This window comes from Embiotoca jacksoni, unplaced genomic scaffold (genome assembly GCF_022577435.1).
Source record: "Embiotoca jacksoni isolate LCO1_2020_lvr unplaced genomic scaffold, fEmbJac1.0.p SCAF_115, whole genome shotgun sequence".
NCBI lineage: Eukaryota > Metazoa > Chordata > Actinopteri > Embiotocidae > Embiotoca > Embiotoca jacksoni.
The window spans coordinates 442,501-470,000 of NW_027185247.1; the positions used below are offsets into that span (position 1 = coordinate 442,501).

The window sequence follows — 27,500 nt, forward strand, 5'->3', positions numbered from 1 at the left end:
TGAGAAGTCAGTCTGGTGACCACCGGCAGGGAAGTCAGTCTGGTGACCACCGGCAGGGAAGTCAGTCTGGTGACCACCGGCAGGGAAGTCAGTCTGGTGACCACCGGCAGGGAAGTCAGTCTGGTGACCACCGGCAGGGAAGTCAGTCTGGTGACCACCGGCAGGGAAGTCAGTCTGGCGTTCAGGAGGCATGTTCACACTGATGACACACGTGTTCAGAAACAGGTTCCTGCTCTGGAACTTCAACTCTGACGTTCTTCATGAGCAGGAGGATAAAGGATGTTGTGGTCACAGCAACAGACTGTATTAAATACCACACTGTCAGTCCATATAGCAGCTCCAGAGGAGATGGTGGTGGTGGTGGGGATAATGGTAGTGGTGGTGGTGGTGGTGTGGATAATGGTAGTGGTGGTGGGGATAATGGTTGTGGTGGTGGGGATAATGGTAGTGGTGGTGGTGTGGATAATGGTAGTGGTGGTGTGGATAATGGTAGTGGTGGTGGTGTGGATAATGGTAGTGGTGGTGGGGATAATGGTATCGGTGGTTGTGGTGGTGGGGATAATGGTAATGGTGGTTGTGGTGGGGATAATGGTTGTGGTGGTTGTGGTGGTGGGGATAATGGTAGTGGTGGTTGTGGTGGTGGGGATAATGGTAATGGTGGTTGTGGTGGTGAGGGTAATGGTAGTTGTGGTGGTGGGGATAATGGTTGTGGTGGTGGGGATAATGGTAGTGGTGGTTGTGGTGGTGGGGATAATGGTAATGGTGGTTGTGGTGGTGAGGGTAATGGTAGTTGTGGTGGTGGGGATAATGGTTGTGGTGGTGGGGATAATGGTAGTGGTGGTTGTGGTGGTGGGGATAATGGTAATGGTGGTTGTGGTGGGGATAATGGTAGTGGTGGTTGTGGTGGTGGGGATAATGGTAGTGGTGGTGGTGGGGATAATGGTAGTGGTGGTGTGGGTAGTGGTGGTGGTGATAATGGTGGTGGTGGTTATAATGGTAGTGGTGGTGGGGATAATGGTATTGGTGGTTGTGGTGGGGATAATGGTAGTGGTGGTGTGGATAATGGTAGTGGTGGTGGTGATAATGGTGGTGGTGGTGGTGGGGATAATGGTTGTGATGGTGGGGATAATGGTATTGGTTGTGGTGGTGGGGATAATGGTATCGGTGGTTGTGGTGGTGGGGATAATGGTAATGGTGGTTGTGGTGGGGATAATGGTAGTGGTGGTTGTGGTGGTGGGGATAATGGTAATGGTGGTTGTGGTGGGGATAATGGTAGTGGTGGGGATAATGGTAGTGGTGGTTGCGGTGGTGGGGATAATGGTATTGGTGGTTGTGGTGGGGATAATGGTAGTGGTGGTTGTGGTGGTGGGGATAATGGTAATGGTGGTTGTGGTGGGGATAATGGTTGTTGTGGTGGTGGGGATAATGGTAGTGGTGGTAGTGGTGGGGATAATGGTAGTGGTGGTGGTAGTGGTGGGGATAATGGTAGTGGTGGTTGTGGTGGTGGGGATAATGGTAATGGTGGTTGTGGTGGTGGGGATAATGGTAGTGGTGGTAGTGGTGGGGATAATGGTAGTGGTGGTGGTAGTGGTGGGGATAATGGTAGTGGTGGTTGTGGTGGTGGGGATAATGGTAGTGGTGGTTGTGGTGGTGGGGATAATGGTAATGGTGGTTGTGGTGGTGAGGGTAATGGTGGTTGTGGTGGTGGGGATAATGGTAGTGGTGGTAGTGGTGGTGGGGATAATGGTAGTGGTGGTTGTGGTGGTGGGGATAATGGTAATGGTGGTTGTGGTGGTGGGGATAATGGTAGTGGTGGTTGTGGTGGTGGGGGTAGTGGTGGTAGTGGTGGGGATAATGGTAGTGGTGGTTGTGGTGTGGATAATGGTAGTTGTGGTGTGGATAATGGTAGTGGTGGTGGGGATAATGGTTGTGGTGGGGATAATGGTAGTGGTGGTTGTGGTGGTAGGGATAATGGTTGTGGTGGGGATAATGGTAGTGGGGATAATGGTAGTGGTGGTTGTGGTGGGGATAATGGTAGTGGTGGTGATAATGGTGGTGGGGATAATGGTTGTCGTGGTGGTGTGGATATTGGTAGTGGTGGTTGTGGTGGTGGGGATAATGGTAGTGGTTGTAGTAGTGGTGGTTGTAGTGGTAGTGGTGATAATAGTGATGGTGGTGATAACAGTTGTGGTGGAGGTGATAATACCACATTATCGGGTACTGAGGTGACATCATCAGGTGTCACACACCTTTTGAAGATCTTTGAGAACGGCCAGATCGGAAAAGTCTTCAAATAACCCACCATCTGATTTCATCTTCTGACAGAACGGAACCAGACTGGAACAGAACCAATAAAAAGACCTGATGATGTCACCTCAGTAGTACCTGATGTCATCTGATGATGTCACTTCAGTACCTGATGATGTCATCAGAACATAACAATGATCCAACGACATGAATGTACAACTCTGTTTCTGAAAAAGTTGGGATGGTGTGTAAAATTAAATAAAAACAAAATGCAATGATTTGCAAATCATATAAAGTCATTTAATTCAAAATAACATCAAATGTTGAAACTGAGATATTTTATTGTTTTATAAAGATATCTTCTCATTGTGAATCTGATGTCAGCAACACGTCTCTATAAAGTTGTTCCAGGATCATGTTCACCACTGAGCTGCATCAACTCTTCTTTTAACAACACTTTGGAAACATTGGGGAACTGAGGAGAACAGTTTCTGGAGTTTTGAAAGTGAAATGTGGTCCCATTCTTGCCTGATAGAGGATTTCAGCTGCTCAACAGTTCAGGGTCTCCTTTGTTGTATTGTTCATGTCCTGATGCTCCAGATGTTTTCAATGATTGACAGGTCTGGACTGCAGGAGGCCAGTTTATCAGCGGACTCTTCTACTAGAGAACCATGCTGTTGGAATACGTGCAGAATGTGGTTGGACGTTGTTCGGCTGAAATAAACAAGACCTTCCCTGAAAGAGACGTTGTCTGGATGGCAGCATATGTTGCTCCAAAACCTGAATATATCATTCAGCATTAATGCTTCCTTCCAGATGTTCAAGCTACCCATGCCATGTGCACTAATGCATCCTGTACCATCACAGATGCTGGCTTTAGAACTGAGCTGATAACAAGCTGGATGGTCCCTCTCCTCTTTAACCTGGAGGATGCAGCGTCCATGATTTCCAAACAGAATCTCAGATTGTGATCCATCAGACCTCAGGACAGTTGTCCACTTCACCTCAGTCCATCTTCAATGATCTCGGTCCAGAGAAGGCGGCGGTGTTTCTGGATCATGTTTCTATCTGGTTTCTTCTTTGGAGAGTTTTAACATCATTTGTGGACGCAGCGATGAACTGTGTTCACAGACGATGGTTTTCACAAGTGTTCCTGAGCCCATGCAGTGATTTCCACTCCAGAATAGTGTGTTTTTAATGCAGTGCTGCCTGAGGGCCCGAAGATCACCATCCAATATTGGTTTCCAGCCTTGTCCCTTGTGTTCAGAGATTTCTCCAGATTCTCTGAATCTTTTAATGATATTATGAACCGTAGACGATGAAATCCACTAATTCTTTGTAGTTTTACGTTGAGGAACATTATTCTTAGATTGTTGAACTATTTTCTAACAGTCTTTCACAGAGTGGTGAACCTCTCCCCATCTTCACTGCTGAGAGACTCTGCCTTTCTGAAATCATCTTTCTATTCCCAATCATGTTACTGATCTGTTGCCATGGTAACCTGATTAGTTGTCAGATGTTCCACCAGGTGGTTTTTTTTATCTTTTCACAACTTTTCCATCTTTTGTTGCACTATTGCAACTTTTTAGAGACGTGTTGCTGCCATCAAATTCAGAATGAGCAGATATCTTTATAAAACATTTGATATGTTGTCTTTGGTCTATTTTTTTATTATTAAATATGGATTTATGTAATTTACAAATCATCACATTTTGTTTTTATTTACATTTTACACAGCGTCTCAACTCCTTTGGAAACGTGGTTGCATTTAAACATAAAACTTCATTCCAGCATCAAGACAAGATGAATCCTCCGAGGAGTGACGAAGATCCTTCTCCTTTTTAAAACTAAAAATGAACAAATATCAATGTTTTTATGGAGGCGGAGCTTTTCTGCTGCCGAGCCCCGCGGAGGTTCTGGGTGGTTCTGACGGCTGGTCAAACAGGACTTCTGGGTCAAAGTCTGCGGCTTGCAGACATGGTCTGACAGATGGTCTCTTAACGGGGAGGAGCCTGTCCACACATGATCAATGTTAGTCCCTGTCCCTCTGTCCCTTCCATCCTCCGTCCTCTGTCCCTCCGTTCTCTGTCCTCAGTCATCTCTCCCTCTGTCCGCCGTCATCTGTCCTCTGTCCCTCCGTCATCTGTCCTTCTGTCCTCAGTCATCTGTCCCTCTGTCCGCCGTCATATGTCCCTCTGTCCTCAGTCATCTGTCCCTTCGTCCTCCGTCCTCTGTCCTCAGTCGTCTGTCTCTCCGTCCTCCATCCCCAGTCATCTGTCCCTCTGTCCTCTTTCCCTCCGTGATCTGTCCCTCTGTCCTCAGTCATCTATCCCTATGTCCTCTGTGCCTGTCCTCTGTCCTCAGTCATCTGTCCCTCTGTCCGCCGTTATCTGTCCTACGTCATCTGTCCCTTCATCCTCCGTCCCGCTGTCCTCAGTCATCTGTTCCTCTGTCCGCTGTCCTCCGTCTTCTGTCCCTCCGTCATCTGTTCCTCCATCCTCTGTCCTCCGTCCTCAGTCTTCTGTCCCTCCATCCTCAGTCATCTGTCCTATGTCCTCTGTCATCTGTCCCGCCGTCCTTTGTCCTCTGTCCTCTGGGAGGCTCACTGCAGGTCTTCCTGTCTGTAACTCCCCTCTGATATTAGCGGTCTTTCATCACAGCTCTAAAGATGTCTTTGGGACAGGAGTTGTTTCGGACCTCCCACAGGTCCGGTTCAGCACCAGGGTCCAGTGACCTCTGACCTGTGGCATGTTTTCGGTAAAGACACGTGAGGACAGGTGGCTGTTTGTCTGAGTCACAAAGCGCATGAACCTGTGCTGGGGAGGTTCTTCTTCGTTGGTTTCATATCAGGGGCTGCCTCCGTCACCTGTCAGGAGTGTGATGGACAGGGGACAATGTGAGTCTCGTTTCTGGGTGTCTCAGGGAAACGTTCCCAACAGGACACTCGTTCCCAGAGTCATGTGACCAGCGGTGTTCCTGGTGTCAGCGTGGGCTGCTTCATTCTGCCTGTTTCAGTCCACACATGATGAATCTGGAGTTTCTACAGTTTATTCATGGTCCAGTGTTCCTGCAGTAATTTAAAGTTTTGTTTGTTTTGTGTGATTTTATGTGTAACATGGAAACATGTCCCCGAGACAACAGATGATGTCTTCTGTCTCCAGTCGAACACTCAGACTTCCCTCCAGTGTCACTAATAGTAACTTCTTTCTTTTCACAGGTGATGTGTCACCCATCAGTATGTCCCCCATCAGCCAATCACAGTTCATCCCTTTGGGGGAGGTTTTGCTATTGGCTATCTCTGCTATGAACTCCGCCCATAAGCCTGTCACTCAGGAGGCCCTGACCGAACACCTGCAGACATGTTTTCCAGGTAAGACCGTCGGTCAGCTTCTACCTGCTGCATCCCAGAGCCAGCCTCAGATACAAGTTGGGCTGGATGTCACATGTTGATATGCACACGGGCTCACAGGGAAGTACACGTCATCAGACTGGACTGGACCACATGTTGGACTACAGCATCCATCGGGTTACTGCAGTCACACACATGAAAACATAGTGACCTGAAATCATGTCCTTTTTAATGACCAACATTTCTGAGGCCTGTAGACAAAGTGGCGCCTTGTCCAGTCACAACAAACACCGCTGACATTAGCCAATATTACTATGAAATATACAGAATATACTGCACACGTGGATGTTGTAAAACAGGATGTAGTTTATTTCACTGGAATCCTTTCACAGATGGACTCAGAGTAGACAGAAGACTTTGTGTCCATGTTGTGGACTTCAGAATCAAAAGAAGTACAATACAGTACAGTACAGTATAGTACAATACAGTACAATAAAATACAGTATAGTACAGTACAATATAGTCCAATACAGTACAATAAAATACAGTACAGTATGGTACAATACAGTACAATAAAATACAGTATAGTACAATAAAATACAGTATAGTACAGTACAATACAGTACAATATAGTACAATACAACACAGTACAGTACAATTCAATGCAATACAGTACAATACAGTGCAGTATAGTACAGTGAATTGCAGTACAGTGAAGTGCAGTGCAGTACAGTACAGTGTTGTTCAGTGCAGTACAGTGTAGTGCAGTGTAGTATAGTACAGTGTGCAGTACGGTGTAGTGCAGTACAGTGTAGTGCAGTAAAGTACAGTGTAGTGCAGCACAGTGTAGTATATCACCTTTCATCACCTTTCTGCAGTCAGAAGTGATGATGTTACAGAAGTTAATGTTGAACATGTTGGGAATCAAAGAGAAACAGCAGGGAGGCTGTGTGTGTCTCTGTTTGACTGACAGCAGGCTGACCACACTGGTGTGAACTGTGACAGAATGTTTGGGTGTGGTGAAGGGTTGAGAACTGCTGAACACGGGTCACACTGGGGGACACATCCTGTTCTGGACATAGACACACTAGCTGTGTGTTCTGCAGACCTACACATACACACGGCGCGTTGTTAGCTGTGGTCCGGAGAGGAAGGCAGCAAGGCATCATGGGAACTGGCAGAGGGATGTTTGATTCGTCTACGTGCTGCTGGTTGATGTTCAGAGTCGGTGGCTCTTCATCATCAGCTTCACAGACTGTTATTACATATGTCTGTAAGTGATGACTGGTGTGGATGAAGGGTCACCTGACAGGACCTGTGGGTACAGGTGGGGGGGAGATCCTTCTGACCTCCTGCTTCTTTTATTTCCATAAATTATTCAGATATCAACATTATTAGTGAAATCAGCAGATGGTTTTAACAGTGACGTCCTTCAGCCTGAAATGGTTCGGTCCATGATGACATCACTTCCTGCTCCCTGGGTACCTGGTGAAGGTGAAGCAGCTGTGCAGCTCCAGCTGGTCCACGTTGTCCTCTGAGGCGAGAACTCTGAGAGCCCCGCCTCCTTGTGTGTGTATAGGCGTGTATGTGTGTGTGCTACTGTTGCATCATCCCGCTCTGATGTAACTGGCAGTAATACCTCCATTAGACAGGGGGAGAGGGGGGTTAGGAGAGGACAACAACTGAGAGCTCACCTGGATGATCCTCAGGTGTGTAAAGCTCACCATGAGCGTTCTCCTCTCACCTGCTGGATGCTGATGGTTTCCATGGAGACCAGCAGGAGAGGATGGTCAGACTGAACATTCACATTTCTGCTGATTAAACCTGAGACCAGACATCCCAGGTGGAGCAGTGGACCATAACCTGTGTTAAGACAACAGGAAGTCATCCACGCTGTGTGACAGTCAGTGTGAGGATATAGAGCAGAACCGAGGTTCATCTTCTTTACAACATGTCCAGGTGGTCCACGGTCTTCAGAAGCACCAGAACCAAGTGGGAAATACTCACGTTTCTCTGTGCTGTGTTAAATGTGTTCTACCCAACATATTAAGGAAACACTAACCACAACTAAACAATATTACACGGGAGGGTGTGTTTTAACATGGTTAATGTGAGGCCAGTGATGTGGTCAGGACCGAGGGGCTTGTAGCGAGGTCCATTAGCATCACTGAAGCTCACCATTCACCGTAATATTTAGTTATACAGCCAGTTAGCATCTAAATAAAACATGTAATCATATTGTGGAGCAACTCACTCTCAATATATGCAACTTTTTGTTAGTGTGACCTCTGTTTCCATGGCAACACATGGGGTACGACTATGAAAACAATCAGTGCCATCAGTAGATTCTTATGTAACGTATGCAATGTTTACAACTCCAGGAAGTAGTCTGACCCTTAGCAACCACCTAGCAACAGAGAGGATTTCTAGTCTCCAACTGAATAAATACAGAAAAATAGAAACACTAAACTGATCAGCTAGTTCAGTCTGGTTGGAACAAAGATATCTGATGAACAAAGATATCTGATGAACAAGGATATCTGATGAACAAAGATATCTGATGAACAAAGATATCTGATGAACTAAGATATCTGATGAACAAAGATATCTGATAAACAAAGATATCTGATGGACAAAGATATCTGATGAACAAAGATATCTGATAAACAAAGATATCTGATGAACAAAGGTATCTGATAAACAAAGATATCTGATGAACAAAGATATCTGATAAACAAAGATATCTGATGAACAAAGATATCTGATAAACAAAGATCTCTGATGAACAAAGATATCTGATGAACAAAGATATCTGATAAACAAAGATATCCGGTGAACAAAGATATCTGATGAACAAAGATATCCATGTTCTCATGTGTTTTTAACATTTTAGCAGCGTGTCATGTGTTCAAACCAAACCGGTCCAGCTAGCCTCCTCTAGGATTGTAAGTGCGTGACTATCCGTGGTGTTACGGTACGGGTGCTCGGAGCGACCAAAAAGGACCAAAAGAGACCCGACTTCACCAAATGGGTCATTTAATAGACCTATAACAAGTAGAAACTACATCATATTACACAGTATATGAAACTCTATTCTAATTCTATTTTCCCATTGAGGTGATGTCATAATTACCAATTGACCAATAAACAACGTGCTGTGTTGTGACTCGTATTTAAACCCACTGAAACTGCTTCTTCTCTCTGGTTCTGCTCAGGTGTTCCCACGCCAACGGAGGAGGTTCTGCACCACACGCTGGGCATGCTGGTCCGTGAGCGTAAGATCTACCCAACACCTGACGGATATTTTATCGTCACTCCTCAGACTTATTTCATCACTCCGAGCCTGATCCGAACTAGTTCTAAGTGGTACCACTTAGATGAGCGATCCGCTGAGCGACACCAACATCAGAGCCAGCAGCAGCATCAACAGACGCAGTGCACCTCCCCGCTGTCTGGCACCATCACCCCCCTCCACCTCTGGGGGGGTGCGAGATCGAACGCACCCAAAGTCCAGCCAGAACCACAGCGGGGGTGGTGGGGATCCTTTTTACAACAGCAGTTACCGTGGAGACGACCCACCGAGCCACCATACCACCCTGCAGCGCAGATCCCCCAAAGACCACCGGGAGGCGTACTCGTCACCGCACTCCCCGCAGACACCTCCTCAGCCGGGAGGAGGCACCGCGGAGAAGAGCCGCAGCACCCTCGGGTTCCCGTTCAAGACGGACACGCTCACCAAGCACCGAGGCGGGGGTGTGGGGGGAGGGGGAGGGACAGGAGACTCGGAAAAACCAGCCGGAGGAAGCGGCACAGGAAGTCGTAAGTTTGGTCTGAAGCTGTTCCGTCTGAGCTTCAAGAAGGACAAGACCAAGCAGCTGGCGACCTTCTCGGCCCAGTTCCCCCCGGAGGAGTGGCCGCTCCGCGACGAGGAGGTGCCCAGCCAGCTGCCGCGCCAGGTCGAGATGGAGATCATCCGCCGAATCAACCCGGACCTCACCGTGGAGAACCTCGCCCGCCACACCGCTGTCATGAAGCGCCTCGAAGAAGAGCGCGCTCAGAGGAGCAAAGCGTCGTCAGCCAATCAGACCTCCAGGAGTCGACGGAGCGGAGGCAGACACAGGAAACAGTCTCAGACCAAACTCAGCCGCTCTCACAGCAAGACGAGGGCGTCGCGCGGCGAGCCCAGCGACGGCTCCCACCTGGAGCTGGCCGACCGGGACTACCGAGGCTACTCGTCCTCGCTGGCTCGCTCCCCGAGGGAACAAGCTCTGGCCGTGGAGCGACAGAGGGCCCGGCTGCACCTGGCACACAGCAACCCCAACATCCTCGACTCCTCCCACCTGCCCGTCACCCCCGAGTGGGATGTATCCGGAGAACTCGCCAAGCGGCGCACGGAAATGCCTTTCCCTGAGCCGAGCCACGGCCCGTCAGCCCACCACTCCAAAGTCCACCGCTCGCACTCCCACACCCAGGAGAGGAAGTCCAGGAACGAACGCAGCGACAAGGCCAAGGAGCGCTCCAGATCCATGGACAACTCTAAGGGACCGCTCGCAGCCGGGCTGATCGGACCGCCAGACTATTACGACGACCGGAGCCGGTACTATACGGACGATGGCACGCTGCGAGCCAATCAGAGCACATCTCACTACTCTCGGGCCACGCCCCCCTCAGCGAAGCTTCCCGGGGACTCTCTTGGGTTGGATGGAGGCAGGAACTTAGAGAAGAGTAAGAGCAGGGACAGCCTGCCGGTGTACTCGCCCAAACCACTGCCCACCTCCATCCCTCCCGACGACTACTTCCAGTGCTCCGGTTCCTCCGAGGCTGTTCTCACAGCAGCCAACGCCCTGGGAACTCTGGGAACTCTGGGAACTCTGGGAACTCTGGGCAAGAGCAGCCACGACGGACTCAAAGCAGGCGGCGCCGACAGGCCGACCGAGAGGCAGACGTCCCATCCTCCAGACAACAAGGAGGACTTGACAAAGGTGGGACCGAAGGGGGGCAGCCTGCCTCCAATATCTCTGTCCATCCCCGACCCCCCTCTTTCTAACGGACGGCCTCCCCACAGTGCCTCCTCTGGTCAGGAGAAACGGAAGGAGATCTTTAGTAAAGACACTCTGTTCAAACCTCCTCCCAGCCTCCCTCTGGCCGGCTACAGCTCCCTGAGAAAAACCCCTGCCCTCGCCTCCTCCACTCTGTCCTCCTCCTGTGACGCTCTGGACTCCCAGGAGGCCTTCGACGCTCCCAAGCCCTTGGTGGCGACACCGTCTGCTCCCCCGCAGGGGATCGAACCCGCGTCGGGGGCTGCAGAGCCCTCCTTCGACTACTACAACGTCTCAGACGACGACGAAATGGAGGAGGGGGGGGCCAAAGGTCGCAGCGAGGACGAAAAGCCCGGAGGGAGCGTAGCTGGGATGGGAGGGGGGGGGGCGGGGACCATGCAGTGGCTGCTGGAGAGAGAGAAGGAGAGGGACCTGCAGAGGAGGTTCGAAAGAACACTCACCTTCCCCGGTGCTAAAGAGAACCTTCCAGAACCCAGTCAGAACCAGCAGTCGGCCCACTCCGCCCGACTGGACAGCATGGACTCCAGCTCCGTCACCGTGGACAGTGGATTCAACTCACCACGGTGGGTGCAGGTCCCCACACACGCACACACGCACACACACTCACACTCACACGCACACTCACACACTCAAACACACACGCGCACGCACACACACACTCACACACACACACACACGCTCACACACACTCACACTGGCACACACAAAAACGCACGCACAAACACAAACACACTCAAACACATAAACACACTCAAACACACACAAACACACATAAACACACTCAAACACATAAACACACTCAAACACATAAACACACTCAAACACACACAAACACACATAAACACACTCAAACACACATAAACACACTCAAACACACACAAACACACAAACACAGTAACCACTAAGCACCTGGTAGTTATGGCTGTTTTTATTAATATATCCTCATCGGAACTGTTAGTCAGAAACTCAGTCTCATGTCGCTCAGAGCAGGGGCGGAGCTTAGTGATGTGGGCGGAGCATTAGTGAGGTGGGCGGAGCATTAGTGAAGGGGGCGGGTTGTGTCGGTTGCAGTTTTCTCATTGCTCATCGTTTCTCTGCAGGACGAGGGAGAGCTTAGCGTCCAACACCTCTTCCATCGTGGAGAGTAACCGACGGCAGAACCTGGCGCTGAGCCCCGGCCACCTCGGCATCACCACCGGCAACGGACCTCCCTTTTCCTTCCGTGCTATTCCCGAACCCAGCGGCACCCAACCAGAGAAACTCCAGAAGCCCAGCGCCTGCCTCGCGTCAATCACCAGCGTCTAGGGTCAGAACTAAGGGCTGGGCGGAGCCAATGGACAGGAAATCAAAGCCCCGCCCCAAAGGACTGTTACAGCTTCAGACTGACAGACTGACTGGACCAGTGGAGCTGCAGGTCCACTGTGGAACGACACCTGTACACATACACACACACACACACACACACACACACACACACACACACACACACACACACACACACACACACCAGGCCACTGGGCAGACTCTGACCATGTCATTCTACAGCCTCTAGTTTACACACTACTGCTCTGTTGTTTCATTAATGTGGGTTCTATTGAGTGTGTGTGTGTGTGTGTGTGTGTGTATAATCTGTAATCTCAGGTTATGTTATTTCCACTCCAGCTGCTCTGATCAGTGACCTCTCTCTGGTGGTGTCAGCTGGTATTACACTCTGAAGCTCCGCCTCACTGCTCGTGTCTACTAGCTCTGCTCTAATGCACAGGAAGTGGCGGTGGACGATGGTGTGGAGGTCAGACAGGGGGGCGTGGCCTGGGGGAGGCGTGACCTGTTCCCGGACGGTGTGTGTGGACTGAATGTGAGGCTCTGTTCAGACGTGAATTGTGCAGCTCCACAGAGACGGTGTCCTCCTACCTGTTGTCCCTTGTGTCCACCGGATGCTCCGTCCTCTGTGCCTACGTCCACCGAGACAGTTGTATTCATTTAGCACCAAACCACATCACGAGTCATCTCAGGGCACTTTACAGTCTCTTTACAGAGGGCAGCCTGGGCCCACGGGGGGGCGGGGGCCATTCCCCCCCTCCCCCTCGCTCATCTCAGAGGTTGGACAACATGGAGAGGACAAGGAATGGAAGTAACCCGCCGGAAAGAAGACATCAACCAGCTGCACGCTACACTGACTATACAGGACACCTGTCTGTCATGGACATCTGTCCTCTGTCCTCCTCTGTTTTCCTCTGTCCTCCACATCCTCCACGCAGCACCTCACCGGCATGTTCTGAGCCAGTACCAGATCCTGCTGACGGCGTCCCGGTGCCGGCCATAGGACCCGACCCGGTCAGACTTTAACTCCTTCACTCCCAGAACATCCGCGAGGTTGGAAGCTGCATGGGGACACGGAGGAAAGGAGACGTGGGCAAACGGAAACGTGGACACACGGAGACAAGACGTGGGGACAAGGAGACAAGGAGACAAGGAGACGTGGGAACACGGAGACATGGGGACATGGAGAAGTGGGGACACGGAGACAGGGAGACGTGGGAACACGGGGACATGGGGACATGGAGAAGTGGGGACACGGAGATGTGGGGACACGGAGACAGGGAGACGTGGCGACACGGAGACATGTTGGAAATGTGTAGGTCTCATTTGATCAGCTGACCGGAGCAGAGCTGGATCTTGCAGTCCTACAGGTCGATGAGTTGTCCCTCTCCTATTGGCTGATCCCGGTTTTGTTGTCCTGAAGGCTCCTCCCACAATTACCAACTACCTCCATAGCAGCAAAAACACAACCGTCCTCCGACTGACCCACAATGTCTAGAACACACACACACAGACACACTCACATACTGTATAAGTATATATACTGTATATACTATATATACTATATATATATATTTGTATATACATATATCTATATATATAGTATATAGACTATATATATCAGTGTATATATATATATATATATATGTGTGTGTGAATATATACATACTGCTGGTGATCTCTATTGATCTGTAGTGATCTAGTGATCTCTAGTAATCTGGTGATCTCTAGTAATCTAGTGATCTGCTGTGAACAGACGTGCAGCATCAGTGCATACTGTTCAGCTCCTCTCTGAGGGTTCCAACACACACCAACACACACTACATATCCCAGTGCTGGACCCCCCACTGTTTCCTCTAATGGTGTACCTGAGGATGCTGAGGCTCCGCCCACTCTGAGGCTCTGACGTGTTGCACAAAAACAGAAAGCAGCTGAGAGAGAAGTTCCGTTAACGATATAGAGATGGGTCCACAGGCTGCTGGACTTCAGTCCAAGACCCAGATCCAGGTCCAAAACTCAGTTCCATGACCCAGGTCCATGTCCAAGACCCTAATCCAGGTCCAGGTCCAGGTCTAGGCCTCCGTTGTCAGGTGTTGGAGGATGGTAGTCCATGTTGGCTGTCAGTAAGTTCCGTCCTGGTCCTGTATGTACCGGTCCTGTCCTCCACAGACGGCCCTGCTGAGACAGTGAGGATAGACAGGCGGGGGTATGTCCAGAGTGTCTCCGCTCCACGTGTCCCCCAGGGAGCGCTTCCTGTCCCAGCGTCTCTTTTGGACCACTAATCTGGGGTTTCTTGTCTGTTCCGAGGTTCTAGCTCCAGTTCTGGTCTCTGTCCCACCCGTCCCCCTGGGCCCGGTGTAGGTTCTGGGTTCCACCCCTCATGTCTAATGTTTGCACTGCCCCCCCCCCCCCCCCCCCACACACACACACACACACACCACCACCACACACACACACACACACACACACTCCATCCATGGAGCCCCGTCCTCCAACATCATGTCCCTTTTCTACACAGACCGTCCATGAAATGTCTTCCCTTAACATCGGCTGGTTTCTAACAGAGTTCAACAATAACATTGTTTCTACGGTGACAGTATGTCAGACCTGTAAATGATGTTTATCTGTCATGCCTAGTCTAATAATTTAAACAATAAAAAGAGGGATTTTTTAAAATGTCTATAATATCTGAAAGTCCCTTCGATGTGTCGTACTGGTGTTACCGTTGTTGTAGTGTCTGTGATACCCGCTGGGGATGTGTTACTTTTTAAGACAATAAAATAACGATGTTTGGTTACACCACTGTTCTGGGTTTTAATGTGATCATTGATGCTAGCCGTCACCAGCAAGTACCGGTACCAGGGAGGTTCTGGTGTGATATCTGAGTCCGGTACCTCGAGAGGTTCTGGTATGTTCTGACCCAGCTGACCCTGTGATGAGTCCAGAACTGCAGCTCCTATCAGGGACGGTGACTGTCCTCCTCTCTCCTGTGAGCGACTCAAACTGATCTGATCACGAAGGTCCAGTCCAGTCCCATCTCCCCCGCGCGTGGCCCCGCCCCTCATCCAGAACTGCCCTCTGCTGGTAGGGGTGAACATCTAAAATCAAAGAAATGGGACACTGGTTGCATCAACAAAAGCTGCATTTCTACTAATTTGATTATTAAGTATTGAGTATGATGAAACGGCCGTGATGATTTCTGGAAGATTTTACATGAAGCAGAGGAGAAACGTACCGATTAAACTTCCTGTACTGTACAAACCAGCCGGGCTTCGGTCCTGCTGAGATCCAGGTGGACCATGAACGAGACCACAGTCCCCTTTAATACTGAGATAATACTAATAACCCAGTATAAGGTAGAAATATCAAATATTAAAATGGAATAAAAATGTCATGTCATCTAAAATATCTATTATAATCTATAATCTATATGTGTATATATGAATGCTTTACATTTTATGATATTTTGGATATAAAGATATATGTATATATGTCTATGTATATATAATGTATACATACATTTATATATATTTCTCTATATATCTAGAGTACCAGTCAAAAGTTTGGACACAGCTTCTCATTCAATGGTTTTTCTTTAAAAAAAAATTCTACATTGTAGATTAATATTAAAGATATCCAAACTATGAAGGAACACATGGAATTATGTGGTAAACAAAAAAGTGTTAAAAAAAACCCAGAATATGTTTTATATTTTAGATTCTTCACAGTAGCCACCTTTTGCTTTGATGACAGCTTTGCACACTGTTGGTATTCTTTCAATCAGCTCCATGAGGTCGTCACCTGGAGTGGTTTTCAGTTAACAGGTGAGCCTTGTCAAGAGGTAATTTGTGGAATTTCTTGCCTTCTTAATGTGTTTGGGAGCATCAGTTGTGTTGTGCAGAGGCAGGGTTGGTGCACAGTCCCATACAGTGAATCGGACGACAGTTCTAATCCATATTAGGGCAACTAAGAAAAGAGAAATAACAGTCCATCATTACTTTAAGACAGGAAGGTCAGTCAATCTGGAACATTTATAGAACTTTGAATGTTTGCTTGCTTCCATTAGGAGATGTCATCAGGAAGCACTGCCTCAACTTCTATTGTTATGCAGATGACACTCAGCTATATCTTTCTATAAAACCAGATGAAACTAATCAGTTAGTAAAACTTGAAGCCTGTCTAAAAGACATAAAGGCCTGGATGACCAAAAACTTCCTGCTTCTAAATTCAGACAAAACAGAAGTTCTTGTACTTGGTCCTAAACACCTCAGAAACTCTTTCTGTAATCACTTAGTTACTCTAGATGACGTTGTCTTGGCCTCCAGCAACACTGTGAGGAACCTTGGAGTCATCTTTGATGAGGATTTGTCCTTTAGACACCATATAAAGCAAATCTCCAGAACTGCCTTCTTTCATCTACGTAATATTAATAAAATCAGGAAAATCCTTCCTCAGCGTGACGCAGAAAAACTCATTCATGCGTTTGTTACTTCGAGACTAGATTATTGTAATTCCTTGTTGTTAGGATGTCCAAATTACTCATTAAAAACCTGCAGCTGATCCAAAATGCTGCAGCAAGAGTACTGATGGGATTCAACAAGAGAGATCATATTTCTCCAGTTTTATCTTCTCTTCACTGGCTTCCTGTGAAATCAAGAATAGAATTTAAAATTCTCTTGATGACTTACAAAGCTCTACATGACCAGGCTCCATCATATCTTAGAGATCTTATAGAACCATATAATCCTAGCAGAGCACTTCTCTCTCAGTACGCTGGTCTACTTGTGGTTCCTAGAGTTTCCAGAAGTAGAATGGGAGGCGGAGCTTCAGTGTTCAGGCTCCTCCCCTGTGGAACCAGCTCCCAGCTTGTGTTGGAGGGGCAGAAACCCTCTCTAGCTTTAAGATTAGACTCAAAACGTTCCTTCTTGATAAAGCCTATAGTTAGGGCTGGCTCAGGTAGACCTGAACCAACCCTTAGTTATGCTGTTATAGGCCGAGGCTGCTGGAGGACCTCGTTACATGCTGATCTTCTTTTCTTTCCTCCTACTCTTTAACTGACTCATACCTCACCATCTTCTTCTCTCCCATAGTTTCTTCTTATTATCTGTTGTCTCCATTCAGTTCCTTCGCTCGTGTAGTTTCTGTTCTTTCTTTTCCAGATGTCCCGTCATGGAGCTGCATGTCTCTGCTCTGTGATTGTCGTCTCCACCAACAGTTCTTCTCTTCTATCTCTATGCTGTCCTTTTCTCTCTCTGCTCTCCTCTCACCCCAACCGGTCGAGGCAGATGCTCCGCCCACCTCTGATCCTGGTTCTGTTAACAGATGCTCCGCCCACCTCTGATCCTGGTTCTGTTAACAGATGCTCCGCCCACCTCTGAGCCCGGTTCTGTTAACAGATGCTCCGCCCACCTCTGAGCCCGGTTCTGTTAACAGATGCTCCGCCCACCTCTGATCCTGGTTCTGTTAACAGATGCTCCGCCCACCTCAGATCCTTGTTCTGTTAACAGATGCTCCGCCCACCTCTGACCCCGGTTCTGTTAACAGATGCTCCGCCCACCTCTGACCCCGGTTCTGTTAACAGATGCTCCGCCCACCTCTGATCCTGGTTCTGTTAACAGATGTTCTCCACCTCTGATCCTGGTTCTGTTAACAGATGCTCCGCCCACTTCTGATCCTGGTTCTGTTAACAGATGTTCTCCACTTCTGATCCTGGTTCTGTTGGAGGTTTCTTCCTGTTAAACAGAGTTTTTCTTCCCTCTGTTGGAGGTTTTTCCCCCTTAAAGAGGAGTTTTTCCTCCAAGCTTATGTGGAAATTGTTGAATTGTTGGTTTCTCTGTATAATATTGTAAAGTTCTGCTGTAAAGACTTGAATGTGTTAAGTGCCATGAAATAACCTGTGTTGTGATTTGGCGCTATATAAATAAAGTTGAATTGAATTGAATTGAATTGAATATATCATCAGGTGTCCTCAATGAAAACCATCAAAGTCTCTGATGAAACTGTCTCTCATGAGGACCACCCAGGACAGGAAGACCAAGAGTTACCTCTGCTGCTGAGGATAAATTCATTAGAGTTACCAGCCTCAGTAACCGCAAATTAACAGCACCCCAGATTAGAGCCCACAGAAATGCTTCACAGAGTTCAAGTAGCAGACACATCTCAACATCAACTGTTCAGAGGAGACTGGGTGAATCAGGCCTTCAGGGTCCAATTGCTGCAAAGAAGCCGCTACTGAGGAAGAAGAAGAAGAAGAAGAGACTTGATTGGGCCAAGAAACACAAGGAATGGACATTAAACCAGTGGAACTCTGTACTTTGGTCTGAGGAGTCCAGATCTGAGATTTTTGGTTCCACCCACCATGTCTTTGTAAGACAGAAAAGGTGAGCGGATGGTTTCTACATGTGAGGTTCCCACCGTGAAGCACGGAGGAGGAGGTGTGATGGTGTGGGGGGGAGGGGGGTTTACTGGTGACACTGTTGGTGATTTATTCAGAATTCAAGTCATACTTAACCAGCATGGCTCCCACAGCATTCTGCAGCGACATGCCATCCCATCTGGTTTGAGCTTAGTGGGACCAGCATTTGTGTTTCAACAGGTCGACGACCCCAAACACACCTCCAGGCTGAAGGGCTGTTTGACCAAGAAGGAGAGTGATGAGTGCTGCGTCAGATGACCTGGCCTCCACCATCACCGACCTAAACCCAATGAGATATATATATATATATATATATATATATATATATATATACAGTTGAAACCAGAAGTTTACATACACTGTGCAAAAAGACACATAACACTTTTTTTCTCACTGTCTGAAGTTAAATCAGACTAAACCTCTCCTGTTTCAGGTCCGTTAGGATTACCAAAATTATTTAACTTTTGCTAAATGTCACAATAATGAGAAAGAGAATTTCTTAGAGAATTTTATATTACTTTCTTTGAGGTCAAAAGTTTACATACACCAAAAGTACTATGTCTTTAAACAACGTGGGCAAGCCCAGATGATGATGTCATGGCTTTTGAAGCTCCTGATAGGTTAACTGACAACATGTGAGTTAATTGAAGGCACACCTGGGGATGTATTTTAAGGCCACACCTCAAACACTCTGCTTCCTTGTTTGAAATCATGGGAAAGTCAAAAGAAATCAGACAAGAAATCAGGGAGAGAATCGTGGAGCTCCACAAGTCTGGTTCATCCTTGGGTGCAATTTCCAGATGCTTGAAGGTGCCACGTTCATCTGTGCAAACAATTATACGCAAGTATAAACATGGGAATGTCCAGCCATCACACCGCTCAGGAAGGAGACGGGCTCTGTGTCCCAGAGATGAACGTGTTTTGGTCCGACGTGCAAATCAACCCCAGAACAAAAGCTAAAGACCTTGTGAAGATGATGGCTGAAGCTGGTAAGAAAGTGTCATTATCCACAGTAAAACGAGTCCTGCACCGACATGGGCTGAAAGGCTACTCAGCAAGAAGGAAGCCATTACTCCTAAAGAAACATAAAAAAGCCAGATTACAGTTTGCAAAAAGACACAAAGACCTTAACTTCTGGAGACATGTCCTGTGGTCTGATGAAACTAAAGTGGAGCTGTTTGGCCATAATGACCACCGTTACATTTGGAGGAAAAAGGGGGAAGCTTGTAGACCTGAAAACACCATCCCAACTGTGAAGCATGGAGGTGGCAGCATCATGTTGTGGGGCTGTTTTGCTGCAGCAGGAACTGGAGCTCTTCATAAAATAGACGGCATCATGAAGAAAGAACATTACCTGGAAATATTAAGGCAACATCTCAGGACATCAGCCAGGAAGCTAAAACTTGGGCGGAAAGGGGTCTTCCAAATGGACAATGACCCGAAGCATACTGCCAAAATAGTTAAAAAGTGGCTTGAGGACAACAAAGTCAATGTCTTGGAGTGGCCATCACAAAGCCCTGACCTGAATCCCATCGGAAATTTGTGGGCAGATCTGAAAAGGCGTGTGCGAGCGAGGCGGCCAACAAACCTGACTCAGTTCCACCAGTTCTGTCCGGAGGAATGGGCCAGAATTCCAGCAGAGTACTGTAAGAAGCTTGTGGAAGGATACCCAAAACGTTTGACCCAAGTCATGCAGTTCAAAGGCAATGCTACTAAATACTAAGGAACTGGATGTAAACTTTTGATCTTGAAGAAAGTAATGAAAAATTCTCTAAAATATTCTCTTTCTCATTATTGTGACATTTAGCAAAAGTTAAATAATGTTGGTAATCCTAACGGACCTGAAACAGGAGAGGTTTAGTCTGATTTAACTTCAGACAGTGAGAAAAAAAGTGTTGTGTCTTTTTGCACAGTGTATGTAAACTTCTGGTTTCAACTGTATATATATATATATATATATATGTATATATATATATATATATATATATATATATACATATATATATATATATATATGTATATATATATATATATATATATACATATATATATATATATATATATATATATATATGTATATATATATATATATATAGAGAGAGAGAGAGAGAGAGAGAGAGAGAGAGAGAGAGAGAGAGAGAGATAATAGATAGCTAGATATCTATAGATATATATATGCGGGGTCACAACGGGGCCACTTGTCAGGGGGTGACGGTGGGGGGAAGGGGCGGGGCTTCGGGTGAGGACCGGGCTGCAGACAGATCGGTGTCACTGTGCTCGAGGAGCCCAACCGTGCTGAGATGACGGACAAAGAGCAGAGCCAGGTAACTACCCAACTTCTCTGAACGCAGCTGCTTTTAAAGTGAAGCGGAAGTGCAGCTGCTCGTGTTGTCTCGTGGTAAACTTTGTTTTTCTGTGTTTTTACCTGCGGGTCACGCGCGCCTCACCTGTCGCTCATTAGGCCGCATTAACGTCGTGCCGGCGTTGTTCGAAGGTTCGCTCGGTTTCAAACGTCTCTCCGGGCTTCAGGTGAAGGTTCAGGTTCCTCTGACATCACCTGGACGTTCTCCTGTTCTGCTGTGAACACAAACGTTCCTTCACAGGACATCAGAGAACTCCACCAGGTGTGTCTACCTGTGTCTCTCTAGGCTCTGCTTCCACCTTCCCTTCAGACACAGCCACTCTGCAGCCAACACTACTATTTCCATCTTCATCTTCATCATCCTCCTCCTCCTCCTCCCTGCAGTGGGTGTCACCTTGTCCTTCCTTGTGTCCCTCAGCAACGTTCTGTCTCCGTCCTCCTTCATTCAGTCAACTTTGTTCTGACAAAGCTGCTGTTCTTTCTTCATGTATGGAACCTCTGAAGGTCCGATCCGTGGGCCTCTGTTAACCGATCCAGTTCTACAGACCCGATCCAGTTTCCAGAGTGTTTCAGGTTCTGCCCCCCCCCCAACCTTCAGTTCACCACGTGATGCAGAAAGACAACCTCTGATCATAGGAACAAGCGAGCTGCTGAGTCAGCAAAATTCTGCTGGAAACTGGAGGCAGAGCTACAGCTGATCAGAGTTCTAACAGCTGATCAGAGTTCTAACAGCTGATCAGAGTTCTAACAGCTGATCAGAGTTCTAACAGCTGATCAGAGTTCTAACAGCTGATCAGTAACGTGTGTGACGGTGTAATGTGTGTTGAAGATGGTGAACCGTGAGCGGCTGCAGGCCCTGGAAACCTGGCTGAACAACACCAACACAACGCTGACTCAAGTGAACGGCCAGAGGAAGTACGGAGGCCCACCAGAGGGTGAGACAACTAACCAGCTGCAAGAGTCACTCTGACACACACACACACACACACACACCTGTCATCATCACGTGGTGACATCATTTCTACTGATGAGTATGTCAGTTTATCGGAGTGATCAGAGCAGGAGGAAGTGTGAGGCCTGCACCGTGTGAGGAACAACGTGAGGAAGACCTCCGATGTTCTACGACATTAATTACCATGACAACACGACTTGGTTAAATATTATAATGACAACATGATGTGGTTAAATATTATAATGACAACACGACTTGGTTAAATATTATAATGACAACATGATGTGGTTAAATATTATAATGACAACACGACTTGGTTAAATATTATAATGACAACACGACTTGGTTAAATATTATAATGACAACATGATGTGGTTAAATATTATAATGACAACATGATGTGGTTAAATATTATAATGACAACATGATGTGGTTAAATATTATAATGACAACACGATGTGGTTAAATATTATAATGACAACATGATGTGGTTAAATATTATAATGACAACACGACTTGGTTAAATATTATAATGACAACATGATGTGGTTAAATATTATAATGACAACACGACTTGGTTAAATATTATAATGACAACACGACTTGGTTAAATATTATAATGACAACATGATGTGGTTAAATATTATAATGACAACACGACTTGGTTAAATATTATAATGACAACACGACTTGGTTAAATATTATAATGACAACACGACTTGGTTAAATATTATAATGACAACATGATGTGGTTAAATATTATAATGACAACACGACGTGGTTAAATATTACCAAGACAACACGATGTGGTTAAATATCACCATGACAACATGACATGGTTAAAAATTAGGACGACAGCACGATGTGGTTAAATATTATGACAACAACATGATGTGGTTAAATATTACCATGACAACACGACGTGTTTAAATATTACCATGACGACACCACATGGTTAAATATTACGACAACAACATGATGTGGTTAAATATTACCATGACAACACGACATGGTTAAATGTTACCATGACAACACGACGTGGTTAAATATTACCATGACAACACAGCTTGCAGTAACACATGGAGTTTCCTTGTCAGCTGGACAGTTGGTGTATCTATGCATTACCACACAGATTCCAGCAGGTGGCGATTCTCTTCCAGCACGATGCTTCACATCACTCTGCAGGATTATTATTATTATTGTCATTATTATTATTATTATACATGAAACACCAACATGATGATGACAGAGTTACAGTTTTACTGTCAGCCATTAAGGTCTACAGAAAATTCCCTTTCCAACTCTACACCACCTCATAGCATCTCTAAAGTTTAGAGGAAGATATGATGGAGCCCCTCACCTCATTCCTCTTGATTTGATTGCTCAGTGTGGGACGGCCCCGCCCCCGCAGCCCGCTGCGAGGTCTTCATCAGCCAGATCCCCCGGGACACCTACGAGGACCTGCTGATCCCCCTGTTCAGCTCCGTGGGCCGGCTCTGGGAGTTCCGGCTCATGATGAACTTCAGCGGCCAGAACCGTGGCTTCGCCTACGCTAAATACGGCTCGTCGGCCGTCGCTACCGACGCCATCCGTCTGCTGCACAACCACATGCTAGAGCCCGGCTTCCGCCTCAGCGTCCGCCGCAGCACCGAGAAGAGACACCTCTGCATCGGAGATCTGCCGGCGTCCACCAGGCAGGAGGACGTCCTGCAGGTACAGATCAACTGCAACGTTTCATTTAGCCGAAGGACGAAAAGCATCAGTAGATAAATCTACAAATGCAGCAGGGCGACGCCCACTGAGCAGCACCATCAATACCCTCCATCAGGAAGAGTTCAGAGTCATTGAGCAGAACCTGAGTTCAACACGTCTGATGTTTCTTTGCTCCAGTTTCAGGTCTGCAGTGACATCACACGTGTTCACGTATTGCTGGTCACGTTGACGTGTGGAACTCAGTGATGATGTCGATCAACAGATGACTCTGAATACTTCCTCATGGAGGTCGTTGCTTGCTGCTGCTCCTGGTTGGGGCATAAGAAGATGTTCTATGACACACACACACACACACACACACACACACACGTAAACATGAGAAGGTGTCCGTTTGACTGTGTTGGATGTGAAGTCAGCGGAGTTTTGAGTGACAATTCGTACCTGTCAGGTGTCCTGAGACGACTGACGAGTGATCTGGTTCCATTTCCATCAGACCAGATGTCACATGTATGTGATCTGGAACACGTGTGTTCTGTGTGCCGCCAGGTGCTGCGGATGGTGTCGGACAGCGTGGACCGGGTGTCCCTGAAGGCCGGGCCGGGTATCGAAGGGGTGTCGGCCGTCGTCGCCTTCTCGTCCCACTATGCCGCCTCGATGGCCAAGAAGGGGCTGGTGGAAGGTCTCACCTGTCTCACCTCTATCACCTGTTCTCATCTGTATCACCTGTCTCACTTGTTCTCACCTGTATCACCTCTATTACCTGTATGACCTTTTCTCACCCGTTCTATTCAATTCAATTCAATTTTATTTAGGAAAGAAAAGAAGCTCAGCATGTAACGAGGTCCTCCAGCAGCCTCGGCCTATAACAGCATAACTAAGGGTTGGTTCAGGTCTACCTGAGCCAGCCCTAACTATAGGCTTTATCAAGAAGGAACGTTTTGAGTCTAATCTTAAAGCTAGAGAGGGTTTCTGCCCCTCCAACACAAACTGGGAGCTGGTTCCACAGGGGAGGAGCCTGAACACTGAAGCTCCGCCTCCCATTCTACTTCTGGAAACTCTGGGAACCACAAGTAGACCAGCGTACTGAGAGAGAAGTGCTCTGCTGGGATTATATGGTTCTATAAGATCTCTAAGATATGATGGAGCCTGGTCATGTAGAACTTTGTAAGTCATCAAGAGAACTTTAAATTATATTCTTGATTTAACAGGAAGTCAGTGAAGAGAAGATAAAACTGGAGAAATATGATCTCTCTTGTTAAATCCCGTCAGTACTCTTGCTGCAGCATTTTGGATCAGCTGCAGGTTTTTAATGAGTAATTTGGACATCCTAACAACAAGGAATTATAATAATCTAGTCTAGAAGTAACAAACGCATGAATGAGTTTTTCTGCGTCACGCTGAGGAAGGATTTTCCTGATTTTATTAATATTACGTAGATGAAAGAAGGTAGTTCTGTAGATCTGCTTTATATGGTGTCTAAAGGACAAATCCTCATCAAAGATGACTCCAAGGTTCCTCTCAGTTTTGCTGGAGGCCAAGACAACGTCATCTAGAGTAACTAAGTGATTACAGAAAGAGTTTCTGAGGTGTTTAGGACCAAGTACAAGAACTTCTGTTTTTCTCACCTGTTCATGGAGCAGGATGGTTGTTTTATTTTTTTATATATATAATATTTTACATTATTTCATAAATTTTATGAAATGCTATTGATGTTTCTGGCTCCTCACTTTTCTTTACTCCTCCCTCCTCCTCCCCTCCTGTCTGCAGCCTTTAAGAAGAGGTGTGCGTTGACCGTCTCCATCAGGTGGCAGTCAGCAGAGAAGCCAACTACTCCAAAGAGCCTGCTCCTCCCCCCCCCGCCGCCCCCCATTTCTCCTCCGTGTCTGCTCCCTCCGTCCGCCCCCCCCAGTTTCTGCAGAGCCGTAGGAGGACTCCCCCCCTCTTTTCTCCTCCCCCCCTCACCGGTGTGTGGGGCGTCTCCTGTGCTGCTCCTCCTGAAGGTGTGTGAGGAGAACGGTGTCGGCCCGCCACGCTACGAGCTGCAGTTCATCCACACGGGGCCCGACGGCTTCCTGCACTTCAGCTACCAGGTGCACATCCCTGGGGTGGGCGTGGCCTTCAGGGGGCTGGTTCTAGTCCTGCCAGGCCTCAGCGCCAGCACTACGGAGGGAGAGGCCCGCCGGGCCGCAGCGCAGCAGGTCCTGCAGGACCTGTGCAGCCGGCAGCTCCCGGCCTGAGCGGCCATCATCCGGCTGTCGCCACGGTTACGTACAACGTTTAAACCGATGTCGTTTGACTTCTGCATGTTTTTATGGTCTTGTTTTGACTCGAGTGGTTTGTTTTATGCATGCGTTTTATTGTGTTGTGTTCCCGACCTGTTTCTCAAGTAAATGAGATTTAAAACGAGTGCTGTGTTGCTGCTTCCTGTGTGTGTGATCAGCTAATCATAAAAAAAACAAACACTGTTCTGTAACAACACTCTCCACTCTGTGCGTGCGGGGAACCTTTAGAACTAGAACCTCGTGATCTGGTCCCAGAGTCCGGCTCTGGGCCGACACGCTGCAGTCCTCCTCCTCCTCCTCCTCTTCACCTGTGATGTCATCAGAAACAAAAGCAGGGGAAACCCAGAGGGGCTGATCATGTGATTGATCAGCTGGAGGGATGCTGCTGTGACTGGTCCCCGCCCTTAACCCTCCCACAGTGTAACAGTAGACCTCCGTCATCAGTGTGCACACTAACAGAGGTGTTCTCCGTCCTGTCACTAGAGGGAGCAGCTGGTCTGATGAAAGGGAGGCAGGTCAGGTGACATGTCCAACAGAAAGCTTTATTTGAGACACTGAGCAGGTCAAGTACAGGTGGACATGGAGACAAAACAAAGGGGACATCAGCTGTTATATTGGAGACACCAACACGTGTCCATCAGTACACTCCTCCTCCTCCATGTGTTTTCATGCTCTACAGAGAACTTGACAGAGAACTCTGTACAAGGTTTTGCAGGTCCAATGGACCAATCAGGGGAGGCGATTGGTGTTATACTGGACAGGGGGGAGGGGCTACGCCTGCGATGTCCTCCTCCTGATCTCAGCGATGAGATCAACTCTGGATATGTCCACCTGAGACACAGCAGGGACAAGAGGACAGACAGCTGCTTCACTCAGACTCAGAGAGCGAGTGTGTGTGTGTGTGTGTGTGTGTGTGTGTTGGTGTGTGTCCTACCTCCTCCCTGGTGTCCACCACCCTCAGTTTGACCACCCCATCCTTCAGCTCCTGTTCTCCCAGTATGGCCACCAGGGGGACCCCTAATTCCTCACAGTGCTGCAGCTGACTCAGCAGTTTGGGGTTTTTCTTGTACATCACCTCCGCCTGGACAGGGACAGGGACAGGGACACACAGTGGACAGTGTTGTTACAGTACAGTGTTATTTTTTATGATTAGCTGATCACACACAGGCCCACCTTGATCCCAGCGTCCCACAGCTCCGTCACCAGTCTCAGTCTCTCCTCCAGGAGGTTCTTCTGGGCCGACGCTATCAGAACCTGAACCTCTGTGGTCCGTACCTTCTCTGCTGAGACCTGACAGACACAGAGATGTTAACGCCTCTCTCTCACTCTCGACCACACTCTCTCCCAGCCAGCAGCTCAGGAGCGCTCGGTCCGATTACCTCAGCCTTCTGCTCCATGATGGAGAAAACCCTCTCGATGCCGATGCTGACGCCCACACACGGCACCTTCCTCCCTTTGGGGTCGAACATGCCCACCAGGCCGTCGTAGCGCCCCCCTCCGGCCACGCTGCCCACGCTGACGCTCTCCTCCGCCCCGTTCTGGCCTTCGTTAGAGACGGAGGCCACGCCGGCCCGGGTCAGCACCGCCTCGTAAATCACTCCGGTGTAGTAGTCCAGGCCGCGGGCCAGGCTGAGGTCGAACACCACCTGCAGGGTCGGAAACATGTGAGGAGGAAGAACAGAGGGACGACACGCTGCCTCCGTCATCATCATCTTCACTATCATCATCATCACCTCCCCCTCACCTTGTCTGTGACCTGGAAGAGCTGCAGGTAGCTGAAGAGCAGCTTGATGTCCGTCA

At 47.9% G+C, this 27,500-nt stretch overlaps 3 protein-coding genes across 4 annotated transcripts in view; 2 read left to right on the forward strand and 1 right to left on the reverse strand.

Annotated features, from left to right (window-relative positions):
- Positions 1-14,783, forward strand: part of LOC138194823 (storkhead-box protein 2-like) — a 94,308-nt gene extending 79,525 nt beyond the window's left edge. The window contains 4 exon segments of the mRNA XM_069143827.1: positions 5,465-5,617; positions 8,812-9,062; positions 9,064-11,219; positions 11,757-14,783. Coding sequence (XP_068999928.1) covers positions 5,465-5,617; positions 8,812-9,062; positions 9,064-11,219; positions 11,757-11,961 — 2,765 coding nt within the window. The 3' untranslated portion in view covers positions 11,962-14,783.
- Positions 14,784-21,579: 6,796 nt separating this feature from the next.
- Positions 21,580-25,818, forward strand: LOC138194825 (dead end protein 1-like). The gene is made up of 4 exons (XM_069143830.1): positions 21,580-21,688; positions 23,093-23,418; positions 23,965-24,097; positions 25,186-25,818. The coding sequence occupies exons 1-4, from the start codon at positions 21,583-21,585 to the stop codon at positions 25,653-25,655; spliced, it is 1,035 nt and encodes a 344-aa protein (XP_068999931.1). The 5' UTR covers positions 21,580-21,582; the 3' UTR covers positions 25,656-25,818.
- Positions 25,819-26,223: 405 nt separating this feature from the next.
- Positions 26,224-27,500, reverse strand: part of LOC138194824 (histidine--tRNA ligase) — a 9,610-nt gene continuing 8,333 nt past the window's right edge. For both annotated transcript variants that reach the window (XM_069143828.1, XM_069143829.1), the window contains 5 exons: positions 27,445-27,500; positions 27,080-27,346; positions 26,874-26,990; positions 26,635-26,781; positions 26,224-26,531 (listed from right to left, as the gene is read on the reverse strand). The exon at positions 27,445-27,500 is cut by the window's right edge and continues 72 nt beyond it. In XM_069143828.1, coding sequence (XP_068999929.1) covers positions 26,472-26,531; positions 26,635-26,781; positions 26,874-26,990; positions 27,080-27,346; positions 27,445-27,500 — 647 coding nt within the window. In that variant the 3' untranslated portion in view covers positions 26,224-26,471. The remainder of the gene's footprint in view (positions 26,532-26,634; positions 26,782-26,873; positions 26,991-27,079; positions 27,347-27,444) is intronic.

What these genes read in the sequence shown, in the direction of transcription:
- LOC138194825 (XM_069143830.1), top strand. Translation starts at nt 21,583, where the DNA reads ATGGTGAACCGTGAGCGGCTGCAGGCCCTGGAAACCTGGCTGAACAAC. An exon ending in GGCAGGAGGACGTCCTGCAG is followed by an intron (nt 23,419 to 23,964) that starts GTACAGATCAAC and finishes GTGTGCCGCCAG; the next exon opens with GTGCTGCGGATGGTGTCGGA. An exon ending in CAAGAAGGGGCTGGTGGAAG is followed by an intron (nt 24,098 to 25,185) that starts GTCTCACCTGTC and finishes TCCTGTCTGCAG; the next exon opens with CCTTTAAGAAGAGGTGTGCG.